The following is a 19,055-nucleotide window of genomic DNA, read 5'->3' on the forward strand; positions in this document are numbered from 1 at the left end:
GGGACAAGACAGTGTTTTAATTTTTCTGTAGTAATTTTCACAGACAGCGTCACTGGGAGTGAAATTTCAACCTTTGCATTGTACAACACTGTGGAGTTTGCCGTTTTAAAATAATAGTTTTCTTCATTTCAAATCATGTGTGGACTTTGAATTTTTCTGCACATTCGTTTGTCTGATTTGATTGAATGCGTGCAGTAGCGTTCCTTCTTTGTTTTTTGTACACAGGTGTGTAGATTATATTATATTATTTTATAACATGTACATTTCATATATGTGCATATAATAAATTATGCATATGCTTGCTCCTTGTGACCTTGGGCAAGTCACTTTACCCTCCATTGCCTCAGGTACAAACTTAGATTGTAAGCCCTCTGGGGATAGGAAAATACCTACTGTACATTACCTGAATGTAAACCGATGTGATATGTCAAATCGAATGTCGATATATAAAAATAAATAATAAAATAAAAATAAATGTATGTAGGCCTAAGCACGAATACATAATATGCATTGAAACCACTTATTTCAATACATTGAACATGAGTACTTTACCCACCTTTTTAAAACATATTTGCCCAAATAATTTACACGTGAAAATAAACGAGGATTTACTCGCACAAGTCCTGATTTGCATGCATACCTTGATCAACTTATAACATGCGTGTGTCAAGGAAATTACCAGTTTTATCAATTAAGCCATCAATTCACCAAATCCTTCTCTGGGCCATTGAAACCCTCCTGGTTTTTCAGCCTGAACTCCTCCCAGTTTACCCAGACCTGTTCCCCACTCAGTAGTACATGATAAACACGTTTACTATCACTTGCACCAGATAATAAGCAGGTATAAACATACGCAAGTTTGTTGGAAAAGGTAGGCACGTGCGTGTCTTTTAAAATAGCAGCTTACAAGTGCATGAGTTCGTCCCTCCCGGGACCGCCCCTAGACTGCCTCTTTTCTTAACCATGTATATTTGCATACAAAAGTAAATATACAAGCATTTTATAAGATTTGGAATATTCGTGCAGCAGCTATTTATTGTGTGCACATGCTAATCTTTGCATGCATGCTGCTTCTAAAATTCACTTTAACATGCTTAGTAATTATACACCATTATGTATCAGTTTGCTTCTGAAAATCTACAGACCAACTAGAAAACTAAGGTCCATTGGCTGCTGTCATCCTAACATTGGTACTATGTGCTCGGTTCAGCTTGTAGGCTATTGTAAACAGATATTGACAGCTGGCCCCCTATTGTGGAATTTCTTGCCTGAGCAGTTATAGAACAAACCATGTAGTAACCACCTTCAAAAGCAACTATTCTTTTTAAAGAAGCTTTTAGGCTTTAACGCCAATGACTCTCAGGACACGGACCACATTCGATCCTGAGTATTGCATTACTTTATTCTTTGCATAGCAGCTGGTTAAAGAGAAGCCCCTTTATGAACTGACTGCTAACTTCAGCAAATTTGTCACTGCATTTCTGCTAGTTTCAAATCTCATTTTGTATACGTTTATTGCACTTACTCCATATTCTCCTCCTCCCTTTGGTACAGATCTAGGTAGTACCTTTATGCTTCTCTTCAGGGGCAATTCTACCATGAGGCAGGGTAAGCAGTGGCCTCGGTGGAAAAATTGTAAGGCGACAAAAAGTGCCCCTACAATTCTCCTGCTGCAGTCACCTCACCCTGTATTCAGACCAAAAACAGCAGCATGGCTTCAGTGAGCTGCCCGCAGGGTTCCCACCCTCCTGCAGGCAGAAGCGAGAATCCTCGGCGGGCTGGCAGTAGGGTGGTAAACTACTCAGTTTTGTGGCTTCTTGTACATTGTCCTATAAAACCAGTCAAGCAAGGCCAGCAGCCAATCAGTGGCAGTGGCTGCACTCTAATTTTTTTGGCACAGGAGCAGGTGGCAAGAGATGCATGCTCGCTTGGCCTGGACTGCAAGGAGCCTTGGACACTTTTCTGCCACCACTGCTTCGAAGTTTGGGTGTCCTTTATTTTCCCCCGGCCTGCTCTTCCCTTCCTTTTCCCTCTCAAGTCAGGTCTCAATTGTTTGCTAGACAGCTGCTGCTGCCTCCCTACCTGTCCTCAGGGCTCGGGCTTAAGTTTGACTCTCTTCCTGTTCTGTTTAATTTCCTCTGCTGCTGTGACTCCCACAGCCAAGGTATCAGCCTGCCGCTTCGCACTGTCTTTGTGAACCGCTGTGACCTCATCTGAGACCCACGCGGTACAGCTGCATCTCTCTTTTTTCTAAACTAAAGATAAGTAGTTATGCCGCACCTGCTGTTTCCCTCCGAGTCCGAGTATTTGCAAACTAAGGGAGTCCCCTGAGGGCTGTAATACCACCGCTGCAGCCTAAAAGTAAAGTTGCTTGACTGCTATCTGCTGGCTGTACACATTGCTGTATTCCCCTCAGCAAAATAAAGGTGCATGGGTCCTTGTGCTGCTGGCTGCTGCTCCACTTTGTGCTTACATCCCTCCCTTGCTGTATCCTGAAAAATTGTGTGTGTGTGTGTGTGTGTATGTGTGTATGACAGAGAGAGAGGGAGGACCTGTGTGTGTGCTGCATGAGTGTATGTATGAGAGAAAGGGAGGGGAGGACTTGTATGTATGAGAGAGAAGGAAGGAGGGCCTGTGTGTGTGTGTGTGTGTGTGTGTGTGTGTGTGAGTGTGTGTGTGAGTCACTGAGTGTGTGAGAGCTTGTGCATGTGTTGAGAGGAGAGTATCAGGGAATGAGCATGTGGATGTATGTGTGAGGGAATGTGCATGAGAAAGAACATGTATATTAGAATGTGTGTGAGAGAGAGAATGTGTGTCAGAGTATGTGTATGAGAAAAAAGGAAAAAGTCTGTGCCATCGCCTCCTCCCCCTCCCCAACTACTCTAGGACAATCTCAGGGTGGCTGGAAATCAACAATTTCAAAGTATGGACAGTGGAGGATTTTTTATTATCCCTATTAGTTTTAAATAATTGGATGTTATTTGATGTGTCTGCTGTTTTGAAATATTTTATTAGTATTTGGTATATTTTTTAAATTTCGTGATATGCATTTTTAATTATTGGATATTGTTCTATTTTATTGGTATGGTCGATGTTTTCTATTTCTTGATTTATTTAGTGTTTAGCATGGAATAGTTATATATTTTTTTTCTATTGTCGAACTGCATACAGAGCCTGGCTTGTTTCGGTTCCCAATTCAGTTTTTGTCTACCTGATTCTATTTATTCTTTATAGTCTGTTTCTCTATGGTGAGAGTCTATCTATGTTATGAATTTGTGACCAATGTGAGGTATTCTGCTAGCATGTATTTTCTATGTAGGGATCTATAGCAGCCTGGCTTGTTCTGTTTTCCTAATAGGAAGTGTACTGAGTTGTAGGACCTGTTGTAATATTTGTAGTGTTGCTTTTCACAGGTAGGGCTGTTATTGTTTGAGTGCTGGAATTTAGTGCTGTTTTACTATATTGTAATCATTATTCAGTTTTCTCATGTCTATCTTGAGGTCTAGCCAACACGCTTTACAGTAGACTTAATACCATATGGATTCCAAGTGTATTTTTTGCAGGGTTTTCTGGATGACACAGCAATGCATGTAAATATAATATACATGTTATAAATGATATTTTTATCTCAGAAGACTGAATGCCCTTTCTCATGTAAAATCTCCCCTTTTGCATTGGGGAAGTGGTTAATAAGACACTTTAAAATGAGTGCATAATTTTTAATTGTGTGCAGGGAAGAGGGGTGGTAACGCAAGGCTCACTTAGCACAGTGGTCTCCAACTCTGTCCTGGGGCCCCCCCCAGCCATTCGGGTTTTCAGGATATCCACAGTGAATATGCATGAGAGAAAATTTGCATGTTATGGAGGCAGTGCATGCAAATTTTATCTCATGCATATTCATTGTGGATATCCTGAAAACCCGACTGGCTGGGGGGCTCCCAGGACAGGGTTGGGGACCACAGACTTAGGACACCTAATACTCTTGCATGTGCCAGTTGGTAGGGTTCCTGGGAGTGTGGAAGGCTTACCAGTTCCCTAGAAATATTATCACTAACACTTTATCCTCATCGTTTCTGGGAACCCTGATCCCTGCTTTCCCCCCTTTCCCCAGCATTTCAAATTACCAAATGGGCAGACTCCAGGTGGGACCCTCTTCCCCAGCCTCCTCAGTAATTTGACCCCTTGGCGGGGACGCCATCTCATCCCTTGCCTCAGGCAGCAGATTTTCTTGAGCTGCCCATGCTTCTCTCTTCCATCGAAGATCTCATTGAGATGGTCGTGGATATGGCTGAGAGGTGCCACTGGTCTTCCCGCGTCATTTACTCCTTCTCCCTGGGAATGTCTGAAGATTCATTCCTCCATGAGGACACAGATAGTCCTTTGGTTTTCTCTCAGTGAAAGACACAACTCCCTCCAGAAAACTGAGGCCCTAGGGTACTCAAAAACTTATCAAAAGAAAGTTCTTTAAAAAAAAAAAAAAGGGGGGGGGAAGAAAACAAGGCAGGAAGGGTGGAAAACCTTCCTCCTCACAAAAGAAAGGTTTCCAACAAGCATAGTAAAAATAGAGAAATGCACCCTGTCTTCTTCACTTTATCTGGGTCTCAATCCTAGAGACCCCAGAGTCCTTCCCTAGAAAAATAAACCATAAGGAAGCAGTAAAGGGGCAGGTCTCCACCCCCCCCCCCCCCACCCCCACCCTGGAAGATCAACAAAAAATGCCTCACCTTAACATGGTGGCAGGGGTTTAGATATGCTGGGAGTTCCCCATCTCAAGCTCTCACATGGGGGAGCTAAGACCCACAGTAATGCTATCGCTGTTCCCCCGTGACAATGGAACAATCCTTTTAGTAGGAATCCACTGCATTCTCTACATAGCAAATGGTGTTTTATATTAATTATGTGTTTTTCCTGTAAGCTGCTTAGAACATTGGATTGTGTGGTGTATAAATATTGTAAATACATAAATAAATAAATAGGACACTTCCTATCCCATGACTTTTTAATTTCCTGAAGAGTCTCTCATGAGGAAATTAGAAACAGGCCTTTATCTAGGGTAGTCACTGCCTCCCCTCCCTCGGATCTCCTAAACCCCAGTCGGGAGCTAGGTCTTGACTTACTCACTTCCTATGCTTCCAGGGTTGCTCTGACACCAGTGCTGGAAGCATAAGCCACCAGGTTTGCTGGCAGAAGAATCTCTGTCGAAGTAACACTGGATGCACTGGAAGCTGGTATGTCAGATGCACTGGAGGCTGGTATGTCGGATGCACTGGAAGCTGGTTTAGCAGATCCCAAGGGGAGTCTGGAGGCGGGGGGGGGGGGGGTGCTGAGAGGATGCAAAAGAAGTTGTGGGTAGGAGGGGATGAGGAGGGAAGTAAGAGGGATCATAATTTGCAATTTAAAAAAATGGGGTAGGGAAGACCAGCCTTGGGGCAGTAGCAGCTCCTCCAATTCTATATTTGGTGGGTTGTGGGTGGGGGAGAATCAGGTACTAAGCTGTAGGCCTGTACTTATCTTTCACTGTTTCTGGGTTGGGAGGGGGGTGCTGAAGGATTGGCCATGAAATTCCCTGAGGTGTTTTTTTTCCTGTTTGCTGCCACTTAACTGGGTATCTTTTGACTAAATCCAGTTAAGTGGCAAGTTATCCATCCACATATGGCTGGATAACTTTAGGCCTTCTCTAGGGCAGGCCTAAAGTTAGTTGGCTAACTTAGGGGGGTCATTTATCAAAGGCTTATTGCATGCGATACGGCTGTATCGCGTGCAATAAGCCTCTATCGCACGTGAAAAGCCCCTTTTCACATGCGATAGCATGTAAATTAGATTGGGGGTGGAGTCGGGGAGGGGAGGGGCGGAGTCGGGGCGGAGTGGGCAGTGTCTTCGCTGCAGGCGACAATGTTACTAATTCTGCAAGGAATGATGAATCCAGGCCTTAGCTGGATACAACTGAAAATCAGATAACTTAAGTTATTCAGATAACAACTGGATACAACTGAAAATCAGATAACTTAAGTTATTCAGATAACTTAATGCTGCTTCAAAACACCTCTTTTTTTATCCAGCTAGATTTTAGCCAGATAATGACATATCCAACTAATATCTAACCAAATAAACACCCCAATATTTTTTAAAAATTGCCATTTAGCCAGATAAATTGTGAATATTGATCCCATTATAACTATCAAGGCCAAGTCTCTGCCTATCCTCATAAAATTACATTAAAATTGAAACAGATCTCCATAAATAAGTAAACATTCACTTCTGTAGCCTCCCTTTTCCAGGGATAGCACAGAATAGCTTGTTAACAAGATCTTGCATCCTGTAACAATATTTTCCAATGAACCATGAAGCTGGCACTTAGCTAAGAGTAATGAATTATTGTGCACAGTACTGTGTTTCTGTAGGGTAATGGGGCGTTAATTGCATCTGGAACCCTACTGAGCTCAGGTTTATGTACATGTACGGAATTTGAAAAAAATGTGTAGATTTTTAAGAGCCTGTTACTGTTATTCTTTATATCAGTGTACTGGTGTCTGAAAGACCGCATCATCACAGTTTGGCCTCATAGCAGTGTATGGTATTTTCACACTGAAACGCCTGTCTCCTCATTTTCCCAGTGTTTCATGTAATTTTTAATTTATCATCTCTGCATACTGTGGATAATATGTGTAAAGAATCCCCTGCGATTCCAATTGGCTGTAATGGATTGGTCCCCTTCCAGTTGTTTAAACAGCTCCAAAGTGCTGTATTTGCTCTTTTGCTTGCTCAGCACCCCGTGGAGATTTCTGCTTGGCTTTGAAATCCTGCAGCCAGGTGTCACCTGAAAAGTCCTGAGCCTTCTTGCAAAGGCGGTCTACTTATTTTTAAATGACACCACTACAATATGCTGAATTGTAGTTCTATTAAAATTAGAGCAATGCTGCATCTATGTAAACATATTTGCATATCCAAATCCATTTTTGCTAATTATATATGCACTTTAAAAAAAAATCAGAATAAAGTGCTTGCTCTTGATTTCAAAGAAGCTGGCATAGCAGATAAGGAATTCCCATTCAGTGAGAGCCTTTTACATATAGGGAGAAATATGGGAGTTTACACTGAGGTTGTGTATAAAAAGATTGTTTTGTACTGACGGTCAATAGTTTGTTTTGAAAACCTGAAGCAGCAGTGCCTCCTTTCCATTTCCAAAATGTTTTCAATGCCTTCCCTCCCCTGCCTTCCCCCACCCCACAGAGTGGTTTGCCTGTAGTTCTTTCCTCTGAGTTTTTATCATTCTGCCCAGAAACCTTCTCCTATTCGTTGGAATTTCTAATCAGTCTAAACCTGCCATCATGAACCTTCATTCATCGCTACATGGGGTAGAGGGGGGATGGGGAAAGGGGGGAATCCTATTTGTAGTCCCTTTCTGCACTCCTGCACAGCCCGACCATTGCAGTAGCCCTCTAAGTGTCACAGACCATCATTCCCTCCAGAAACCAGCAAAAGTTAATTGTGGAGTCAGCCCTTTCACAGCATCTTCAGCCCCTGCACAATGCACACAGAAGTATGGCTGAGTCACAAGCCCATCCCTTTTTTTTGTTCTTTTTTTTTAATCTTCCTTTTTTTTATCTGATCAGTCTTGCTAAAGTCTCAGTCTGCCTGGTGTTTTTGTTCCTGTCATATCCTTAGGGCTTTCTCCTGATCCTTGTTTAGTTGACAAAAACTCACATTCCATGACGCAGAGGGAGAAGTAGTAGGGTAGTCATGGGTCCACTTTCTCCCGGCCATTCCTGCTTTCTCTGACTCTGTCTAGATGTCTGGCAGCCATGCCGCCCTGCCGGGTCAAAATAAATCTCACCTCAAGGCAGGCAGACTGAAACATAAAAATGAAATGATGGCAGAAAAGAACCAAATGGTCCATCCAGTTTGCCCAGCAAGCTTACGGTATATCTGCTGTGCCGTTCAGGTTACCCCCATGCTTATCAGTTTCCCAGACCATAAAAGTCAGGGCCCTCGTTGGTTGGTATCTGCATCCAATTCCCCTTTACACTTTATTGTGGAAGCAGAGAGCAATGTTGGAGTTGCTTCAAAACTATCAGGCTTATTAGTTAAGGGTAGTAACAGCCATATCAGCAAGTTACCCTATGCATGGCCCTTCCCACACACTGCAGCAGTGTGTGGGAAGGGTCAGGAGTCAACAGGGCTATGTGGGACACCAGCAGCCAATGGGAAAGCGCTGTGGTCCTAAAGATGAAAGCAAGCTTAATCTCAAGAAGGAAGAGATCAGCCAGGGAAAAATTCAGTGCCAGGGACTATAACAGAGGGGCATGGGGTATTCACTATCTCTACAACAATTTACAAGCTGCAGATGTCTGCTGGGGTAGGGGTGGAAGCACTTGCTGATTGAGAACATGAGTAACAGCACAAGATTGTTTTTGCTTGTGTGTCAAGTGAATCTATGTCAGAAAGAGAAAGAGACCTGGTGTTGGGTAGTAGATGAAGCAAGGGGGAGGGGTGTATGCTACTGAGTAGAAAGAAAGGAGAGTCAGGCGAGACAGTGGGACCTGGTGCTGAGGAGAGGGGACTGCTCCCTGCTTTTAGCCAAGGAGAAAGGCAAAAGGATTTGCTGATGGACTTTAGAAGAGGTGGAAGGGTTGAAGGACCTGGTATTGGTCAGAGGAGAGATAGAAAAAGGGGGTTTGACAGTGGCAGAGAGTTAGGGAGTGTGATAGAGGGAGAGGAAGAAAGGAACAGGATACCTCCAAAGATAGTAAAAAGATTGTGGGTGTAGGAAGCTAGAGCTAGAGATAGGGCAAAGAACCAACAGACAGTAAGCACTTCGGGATGTTGTGGGCTATAAAATAAGCACTTAAATACTGTCAGTTTATAGAACAATCTTTATTTTGATAAAAATATGGGATATCCCAGGAGGGTATGGGATTACCAGCAAGGTAATTCAGAAGAATTCTCAGAGACCATTGTTGACACAGTAGATTAAATAGGTCACACCTTCAATTTACATACCAATGAGATAGTTTGTTGAATAACATTTTCTAATTGGTTGCCATTATAACTTTATCTCATATATCTTAATAAGATTGTTAGAAAAAAACTGAAAGGAGCAGCTACAAAGGTAAAAAGTGTGCAAGAGGCGTGGACATTGTTAAAAATACCATCCTAGAAGCACATTCCAGATGTATTCCACACATTAAGAAAGGTGGAAAGATGGCAAAACGATTACTGGCATGGTTAAAAGGGGAGCTGAAAGAAGCTATTTTAGCCAAAAGATCTTCATTCAAAAATTGGAAGAACAGACGAAAATAGGATAAAGCATAAACGTTGGCAAGTTAAATGTAAGACATTGATAAGATAGGCTAAGAGAGAATTTGAAAAGAAGTTGGCCGTAGAAGTAAAATCTCACAGTAAAAAATTTTTAAATAGATCCGAAGCCGAAAGCCTGCAAGGGAGTCAGTTGGACCGTTAGATGATCGAGGGGTTAAAGGGGCACTTAGAGAAGATAAGGCCATCGCGGAAACATTAAACGATTATTTTGCTTCGGTGTTTACTGAAGAGGATGAGAACATAAGAACATGCCATACTGGGTCAGACCAAAGGTCCATCAAGCCCAGCATTCTGTTTCCAACAGTGGCCAATCCAGGCAATAAGAACCTGGCAAGTACCCAAAAACTAAGTCTATTCCATATTACTGTTGCTAGTAATAGCAGTGGCTATTTTCTGTCAACTCGATTAATAGCAGGTAATGGACTTCTCCTCCAAGAACTTATCCAATCCTTATTTCAACACAGCTATACTAACTGCACTAACCACATCCTCTGGCAACAAATTCCAGAGTTTGTGCATTGAGTGAAAAAGAACTTTCTCCGATTAGTTTTAAATGTGCCACATGCTAACTTCATGGAGTGCCCCCCTAGTCTTTCTATTATCTGAAAGAGTAAATAACTAATTCACATCTACCTATTCTTGACCTCTCATGATTTTAAACACCTCTATCATATCCCCCCTCAGCCGTCTCTTCATGGATAATGATTCAGATGGACTGAACCAAATCACAGTAAACCTAGAAGATGTGGTAGGCCTGATTGACAAACTGAAGAGTAGTAAATCACCTGGACCAGATGGTATATACCCCAGGGTCCTAAAGGAACTAAAAAATGAAATATCAGATCTTTTAATAAAAATTTGTAACTTATCATTAAAATCATCCATTGTACCTGAAGACTAGAGGGTGGTTAATGTAACCCCAATATTTAAAAAGGACTCAAAGGGTGATCTGGGAAACTACAGACCAGTTAGCCTGATTTCAGTGTCAGGAAAAATAGTGGAAAGTGTTCTAAAGATCAAAATCACAGAACATATAGAAAGGCATGATTTAATGGAACATAGTTGGCATGGCTTTATCCAAGGCAAGTCTTGCCTCACAAATCTGCTGAACTTTTTTGAAGGGGTTAATAAACATGTAGATAAAGGTGAACTGGTAGATGTAGTGTATTTGGATTTTCAGAAGGCATTAGACAAACTTCCTCATGAGAGGCTTCTAGTAAAAGTAAAAAGTCATAGGATAGGTGGTGATATCCTTTTGTGGATTACAAAGTGGTTAAAAGACAAGAAACAGAGAGTAGGCTTAAATGGGCAATTTTCTCAGTGGAGGGGGGTGGGCAGTGGAGTGCCTCAGGGATCTGTACTGGGACCCATGCTTTTCAATATATTTATAAATGATCTGGAAAGGAATACGACAAGTGAGGAAATCAAATTTGCAGATGATACAAAATTATTCAGAGTAATTAAATCACAAGTGGATTGTGATAAATTGCAAGAGGACCTTGTGAGACTGGAAAACTGGGCATATAAATGGCAGATGAAATTTAATGTGGATAAGTGCAAGGTGATGCATATAGGGAAAAATAACTCATGCTAAAGTTACACGATGTTAGGTTCCATATTAGGAGCTACCATCCAGAACAGAGATCTAGGCGTCATGGTAAATAAAATATTGAAATTGTCGACTCAGTGTGCTGCGGCAGTCAAAAAAGCAAACAGAATGTTAGGAATTATTAGGAAGGGAATGGTGAATAAAACAGAAAATGTCATAATGCCTCTAGTGAGACCGCACCTTAAATACTGTGTACAATTCTGGTTGCTGCATCTGAAAAAAGATATAGTTGCGATGGAGAAGGTATAGAGAAGGGCAACAAAATGATAAAGAGGATGGAACAGCTCCCCTATGAGGAAATACTAATGAGGTTAGGACTGTTCAGCTTGGAGAAGAGACAGCTCAGCGGGGATATAATAGAGGTGTTTAAAATAATAAGAGGCCTAGAATGGGTAAATGTGAATTAGTTATTTACTCTTTCGGATAATAGAAGGACTAGGGGGCACTCTATGAAGTTAGCATGTAGCACATTTAAAACTACTCAGAGAAAGTTCTTTTTCACTCAATGCACAATAAAACTCTAGAATTTGTTGTCAGGGGATGTAGTTAGTGCAGTTAGTGTAGCTAGGTTTAAAAAAGGTTTGGATAAGTTCTTGGAGGAGAAGTCCATTATCTGCTATTAATCAAGTTGACTTAGGGGTAGATTTTAAAAAATAGCGCGATCGCGTACTTTTGTTCGTGTACCAGGCGCAAACAAAAGTACACTGGATTTTATAAGATACGCGCGTAGCCGCGCATATCTTATAAAATCCGGGATCGGCGCACGCAAGGCTGCCGATTTTGGGCAGCCTGGGCGCGCCGAGCCGCACAGCCTGCCTCCGTTCCCTCCTAGGCCGCTCCGAAATCGGAGCGGCCTAGGAGGGAACTTTCTTTCGCCCTCCCCTCACCTTCCCCTCCCTTCCCCTACCTAACCCCCCCCCCCCTACCTTTATCCATGGATTTACGCCTGCCAGAGGCAGACGTAAATCCGCGTGCGCCAGCAGGCTGCTGGCGCGCCAAGACCCGACCCGGGGGCTGTTCCGGAGGGCGCGGTCATGCCCCCGGAATGCCCCCGGGCCCGCCCCCCAAACGCCGCGTCATGCCCTCGAAACGCCGCGTCATTTGGCGACGCCCCCGACATGCCCCCTTAAAAAAGCCCCGGGACTTACGTGCATCCCGGGGCTCTGCGCGCGCCGGCGGCCTATGCAAAATAGGCGCGCCAGCGCGCAAGGGCCCTGCTCGCATAAATCAGGCCGGATTTACGCGAGCAGGGCATTTAAAATCCACCCGTTAGAACATAACCACTGCTATTACTAGCATCAGTAGCATGGGATAGACTTAGTTTTTGGGTACTTGCCAGATACTTATAGCCTGGATTGGCCACTGTTAGAAACAGGATGCTGGCTTTGATGGACCCTTGGTCTGACTGAGTATGGCATGTTCTTATGTCCTTATCTGATTTCTTCTAAATTGAGCCCAGAAGGCAGGAACAAAACTTCATGTTGATCTTTGACTTACTTGTTTACTTTTAGCATACATTCGAGCATTTCAGGATATTCTGCTATGTCAGCAACCTTGAATTGTTTTTTACACGTCTAAGTAGCCTTTCATTGGCTCATTCTGCTGAGCAGAGTCAATCAGGAGTGAGAGAAGGGGAACAATAATTGTACTCTGTTGGGAAGTACTTTTTTTCTTTTGGTCTCTCCTGCTGTTTCAGTCTTATAGAACTAACCAAAAGAGGTAAAGGAGAGAGAAGAAGAAAGAGATAGCGAGAAAGAGTGAGAGTGAGTGTGGGCAGTAAGAGGATAGAGGAAGGAGAGGGAATAAGAGAGTATATGTTGGTGTGTGTGTATGAATGAGAGAGAGGGGAAAACAACAGTTGGAAGGCAAGAATAAGAATAGGAAGGGAGGGGGCAAGCAAGATAGGGAAGTGAGAGGAGGATAACAATAAGGAGCATGGAGAGACCAAAGGATAGAGATAGCAAAGAGGAGAGAGATGAGAGCAAGGGGAAAGAAAGAGAAAATGTATGGGATAAGAAGGAGAGAGGATGAAAATAAAGGAGAGAGAGAGGAGCAAGGATTGTCAGGAGATGGAAAAGATCCTGATTGGGGGTAAATCCAGTGATCTTTTAGGAGGAAGAAAATGAGGCATGAAGAAGAAAATTGAGGTGAAAGAAGGGAAAGAATGGTGAAAGGATAGCAGGTAGGAAGAATGGGGAGAAAGAAGAAAAAACAAGAGGGTAGATAAAAGAAGAGAAAGTATTAACATATCTGATATTGAAAGAAAGAGACAAAGAAGGAAAGAGAGAAGTGACATAGAAAAAGAGGGAGGACAAAAACCAAGAAAATGGGAAACAAAAAAGAAAAAAGGAATAAAGAGAGCCAGAAAACAAAAAAGGATGTGAGACAAATGCAAAGAATGGAAAAGGAGGTACTGAGCTAGAAAATCAAGCCAGAAACGTCAAAGGTTTGAAATTATTTTATTATCTGATAGAGAATATTGATTAAGAAGATAGTAGTTCCCCAAAGGGGTGGAAGAAGAGCAAAACGTCCTCACAACAAAACCTCTGCTTCCCCCACTCCCCTGTGCTAATCTCCGACATTCCCAAGTAAGGGCTACAGCAGCACGAGCCTCATTTGTAATTAACTGGGGCTGTGCCTCTATTATTATAGCTCCTCACCTAGCCCAGTATTTGTAGTGTAGTAGAATTTGCCACAGACCCCCATGCAGCCCATTAGACATGTACCTAAGTCTGCTGAGTTGGTGTCCCCAATGAGTGATGGCTGAGACTCCCTCAACAGCATTCCTAGCCCCATTTGACCCAGGAAGCAAAAAACCTGTACCAGGAATCAAACCCTTGTCCTCCACATAGTGGCACAAAACACTGCCACTGAGCCGGAGCAGGTAAAATATTCTTAAGCCCTGGCACATGGTTTCTACTCTAAAAAAAAATCCCTGAGTCATGCAACTGATCAAAAATCTGAAGATATTCATTCCACAGCCATTTTCTCATGCTATCAATAAGGCAAAAATTCCAACAAAGATTTACTTTTAGAAATAATTCTTTGCACACCTTCCAAATTTTGCTGCGTAGAGGTTAACCATTGCTCATGTTATACTCTTTGTACAGTCCCATTCGTTAGCCAATAAACAATCAGGAAAGGGTCAGTAAATGAAGAATCCATTTAGATTTGCAAATACCTCTCTGACTTAATGTCATATGGAAAAATCAGTTTCTTGCTCAAAAAGAATATCTGTCTTGCGCACTACAGAACTTCTAGACCCTTATTGAAGGTGCCCCATTGTATTTATGTCATGTTTTTGGATATAATTCAGTGATTATAAATGCTCCCAATCATTTATTTGGGGGGGCTGCTACTTTTGTGGAGTTGCTGGTCCTGTTGCAGGTTAGAATATTTTCTAAATCAAACTATCTAGAATCCAGAATCACAAAAATTGTATAAACTAATTGATTAATTCACTCAAATAGAACATAAAAGTGGACTTAAAGCTACGCTCATTAATGTGAAATATATATCTTTTAAAAGAAAGCATTTTTACTTTTTTCACCAATAATCCAAGTTACTTATAGAGAGAATGATAATTTCAAATACCCTCAAGGAAACTGACAGGTTTTCTTCAGCAGTATTAATTTTCATTAATTTATCTTAAATTTGATTGCAGTGAGCACCCCTAATTAACCTGATTTTTTGCTGATAATCACTCACAATGGAATCAAATCAAAAATCCGGGGATGGATTGGCCGGCACTCAGAAAGAAGCCTCTCTCCGTGCATTGATTCAGCGCACAGGATATAGTTTGATACAGGTAGGAATATGCTGTGAATGTAGAGCTATAAAAAAAAATAAATGTGTGTATTTTCTACCTCTCTTTATTTCTACACAGGTATTTATGCTGGTGTCTGTTTATAGGATTTGTATAGGAAATGCAACATTCTGTGCCTTGGCCAGCACTGGTCTGAGAGTAAATATTTATGGCTTTTGCTCAGAGAGGTTAAGAGACTATTGTGAGCCATTAAAATGATTTTCATGCCCCCAGGCAATGTGCAGACACTCGTAGGGAATACCATGGCTTTTATCTGAAGATACCTGCAGTGTGCCCACAGTTTGCAAAAAAAAGAAAATTCTGCACTTTTATAATAGTCTGTCATGTGAAGAATATAAAGCATGGGATTCAGTGAAGTCAGACTCTATAGACTGATAGCAAGGCTGCTCTCACAGTCTATGAATTCTGCCTCTTGCTGCCACACTTGCCCATTCCTGTGCAGTCAGCAAAATGCTCGGCAAATTTCATGGTCTCTTATCCCAGCTGTTCTATACACCTAATCCTTCTGATAAAATAGCAAAACTCTGTCAGGCTGAAGCAAAATCAGCGCATAAAAAACGTGCGTCCAAACTGGGCGCACATTTTTTGAACGCGTGCACATCCACCTGTGTTGGCCGAGCAACTCAATAGGCAAATGAGCTGCTGCGCTAAAAGGGACGCACAATGGGTAATTTGCCCGCCCCCAGCGACCTGCATTGGGTTCCCAGGAGAAATGGCTGTATATCCTGCTTTCTGTGGTTCCCCCATGAGGAACCACAGAAAGCAGGATATATTTTTTGGTTAAGCACTTAAGCGGGACATAATTCCGCTTTCTGTGGTTCTTCCTATTTAGTATCGCTAGGATACTAAGAGGAATCACAGAAAGCAAGATTTTTTTTTTCATCAGCCCTTGAGCGCCGCATGCTTTATTGCCTGCTCCCAGACAAGCATTAAATTTGCAGCATTAAAATGGGAGCCTTGGCCACGCAGCAATTTTTTGCATCGGGGTAATAGCTAATAGCCTCATCAACATGAATTTACATGTGATGAGCGCTATTAGCTACGCTCTAGTTTGGACGCATGTTTTGGACGCACTAATCCCCTTATTGCATGAGAGATTTTGGACATGCATCCAAAATGCGCATCCAAGTGCGTGTAAAGCTGTGGGGTAGATTTTTAAAAACGGCGCGTTCGCGTACTTTTGTTTGCGCTCCAGGCGCAAACAAAAGTACGCTGGATTTTAGTAGATACGCACATAGCCGCGCGTATCTGCTAAAATCCGGGATCGGCGCGCACAAGGCTGCCGATTTTGGGCAGCCGGCACGCGCCGAGCCGCGCAGCCTGCCTCTGTTCCCTCCAAGGCCGCTCCGATTTCGGAGCGGCCTTGGAGGGAACTCTCTTTCGCCCTCCCCTCACTTTCCCCTCCCTTCCTCTACCTAACCCACCCCCCCGGCCCTATCTAAACCCCCCCCTACCTTTGTCCGGGGATTTACGCCTCCCGGAGGGAGAAGTAAATCCCCGCGCGCCAGCGGCTCGCTGGCACGCCGAAACGCAACCCGGGGGCAGTTCCAGAGGGCGCGGCCACGCCCCCGGGCCGCCCCGGGCCAAAACCACGCCCCCCGGGCCCGCCCCCGAAACGCCACATCCCGCCCCCAAAACTCTGCGTCGATTGGCCCCGCCCCCGACACGCCCCCGACAAAAAACCCCGGGACTTACGCGAGTCCCGGGGCTCTGCGCGCGCCGGCAGGCCTATGGAAAATAGGCGCGCCGGCGAGCAGGGCTTTTAAAATCCGCCCCTGTGTGCACAGTTGAGCACACTATATTGCATGTTATAAAATTGGGAGTCGGTGCGCACGAGGGGGTGCACAATTGTGCACCTTGCGCGTGCTGAGCCGCACTGCCTTCCCCTGTTCCCTCCCAAGCCACTCTGAAATAAAAAAAAAACCAAAGCAGTGCTGATTAACTTTAGTGCCTTTAGTATCACCTATAAAGCCTATCTGCTATCAAAGCTGTTGCTTTCATTGTTGACATGTTAGAAAATCTTTAATTAATTATTACCCATTATGTTTACCAGCGTTATCAAAAATACAGTCACTAATGCAAGAAACTTTACTATAAAATCAAATTATTCTTAATTGACTAAGATTCCACCTATTATTATAGGAGATTTAAGGGGTTTATGATGTTCAGTTTAGTACTAATACTGTCATAACATTGCTGGTCAATGACAGTTTTTGAAACAATTACTCACTAATTTGGGAATCTCGTGATTCAGCCTCAGTTGATTTAGAGAAATCCAAAGTTGTTCAATTAGTAATTTTTCTCCTAAAACACTGTCAGTATATAAACGGAGTTTTAGAAGGTTCGGATACCACTTTAAAGAACCAATAAAAATGATGTAGTACTGCGTTTTGGTCCTTTCTTTAGATGACATCCAGATGGACTCCAGTTTTCTCCAGACCAATGCGGTTACTTGACCTGCGCCACTCCATAAGTAGATGAGCTGTAAAGGAATCTTTCTTTGTTTCTTATTTTTAATGTATCTGTGTCCAGTTTTCAAACAATGTAATGTGCCTCTTTGTGCACAGAGTATGATTTTGTACCATCAGGATAGCAAGGATGCACATTAATACTTACAGTAGATAAACTTCCAGCCCATCTAAACTTGGGTTAGATTTAAATAGGGGCCTGGGCCAGTCCTCCAGGAAGAGAGGGGACTCCTGTGAAAAGAATATTAGATTTTGTTTCAATTTTACATCTAATTTTTCCCCGTTTGTTGCTGTTGGGGGATTTTAATATCAGAGTAGATTGAAGCGGTACAGGAGTTTTTGAGAGCGACAGAGACTACTGGTCTCTGATAAAATAGGCTATTCACCGGGCAGGCCATACTCTTGATTTGTTATTTGTTCCTAGTGATTTGCGACCGGGTATTTTAGTGAAAGAGCTTCATTTGGAAGAAGTAGTTTGGTCGGATTATGTTTTGATGTCATTTTAATTTTTTGGCCAGGTTGATACCACTCTGTTGGAGGGAAGAGAGTAAAGCGTTTATCTAGAGGACCAGAAAATTTAGATTTGCTTCGATCTGAGTGGGATAATGTGAAAAACAAGGTTGACTGTAACTTGTCATTAAGTGGGCACAGTCATTGGCACACCTGGGAACTCTCCAGAAATTTAGACAAATTACCAGGCCTCCGGGCAGGACCATAAAATCTCCGGGTGGGGCTATTTCTTACTTTGCTGCACTGTTTCCTCTTGCTGCTCTTGGTTAACCTCTGGCCCATGTCACATTGAAGCAGGGCATGCGCAATGATGATTTTCAGCAACAGCAGCGGCAAAGACACCCGAGGTAAAGAAGAGGCTGTGAGGGATTAGGCAGGTGCCATCGGTGTATGCGAGGACCTCCAAAGAACGTGTGAGAGCAGTCATGGAGCATGAACCAGAAGGAGGTAGTAGAATGCGACATGATGAAGGGGAGAGAGAGAGGGAGGGAGAGGGAACGGGAGAGAGAGAACTGTAAGAGTGAGAACATGACTCTCTATATATCCACCACTGTAAAAGGGGCACTTTCAACTCAGGGTGAGTTGGATGGGGGGTGGGGGCAATGTTACATGGTTTGCCTAGGGCGCTATAGACTCTTGCACCAACCCTGTGCACAAGGATTTTAGGGGCCTGTGGTAAAGAATGCCTGTTGTTGTTTGTTGAGGGAGGGAAGAGAGAAAGTGCGTTGTGTCGTTGTACCTGTTCTCCCCTCCTCCCCCGCTAATCTTGAGAAATAACTAGACTGGCCAGATCATTTAATTTAAAATTAACAAAATCACACAATACAACAATTAACATTTTTTTATTCTTCAATGTTTAACTTCAATACATCATTCAAATTAAAAAAAAAACAGACAAGAACAGTTGGGGTTTGAAGATTAACTTCAAACGATTTTTGAAGAGAAACCTCAAGTACAATAAAAGAAAGTTTAGAATAGTCAGCAGGGTTTGAAGACTGATACCCTTATGATATTGTCCTGGAAGAATGAGATGGATATTATTGAGATTATTGAGATTCTTGGTTCTGCTGAAAAACATTTTTTGAAAGGTAGTTTTAATGAATTGTGAATTTATATTATTGTATGTACTTTTGTATTTTTGTACTAAAATGATGGAATAAATAGTAAGAGAATAAAAGATATTTTTTTATTATTAGAAAATGTTTTTAGTTCCCATAAATAGGACTGAATTTTATAATAGGTGGGGACCACTAAATTAAAAATAATTCTGTCTTTATTTGTTTTTGTTTGTGTATATATATATATATATATATATACACACATA

General features: G+C 42.6%; 1 protein-coding gene across 5 annotated transcripts in view; it reads left to right on the top strand.

The window, feature by feature from the left end:
- The window catches only part of A1CF (APOBEC1 complementation factor), a 147,014-nt gene that overhangs the window by 28,078 nt on the left and 99,881 nt on the right, over nt 1-19,055 (top strand). For 4 of the 5 annotated variants that reach the window (XM_029609786.1, XM_029609785.1, XM_029609788.1 and 1 more), the window contains one exon: nt 14,592-14,735. The exons of the other annotated variant lie outside the window; for it this stretch is intronic. In XM_029609786.1, coding sequence (XP_029465646.1) covers nt 14,637-14,735 — 99 coding nt within the window. In that variant the 5' untranslated portion in view covers nt 14,592-14,636. The remainder of the gene's footprint in view (nt 1-14,591; nt 14,736-19,055) is intronic. 5 annotated transcript variants of the gene reach the window in all.

This window comes from Rhinatrema bivittatum, chromosome 7 (genome assembly GCF_901001135.1).
Source record: "Rhinatrema bivittatum chromosome 7, aRhiBiv1.1, whole genome shotgun sequence".
In the NCBI taxonomy this organism is placed as follows: Eukaryota; Metazoa; Chordata; class Amphibia; order Gymnophiona; family Rhinatrematidae; genus Rhinatrema; species Rhinatrema bivittatum.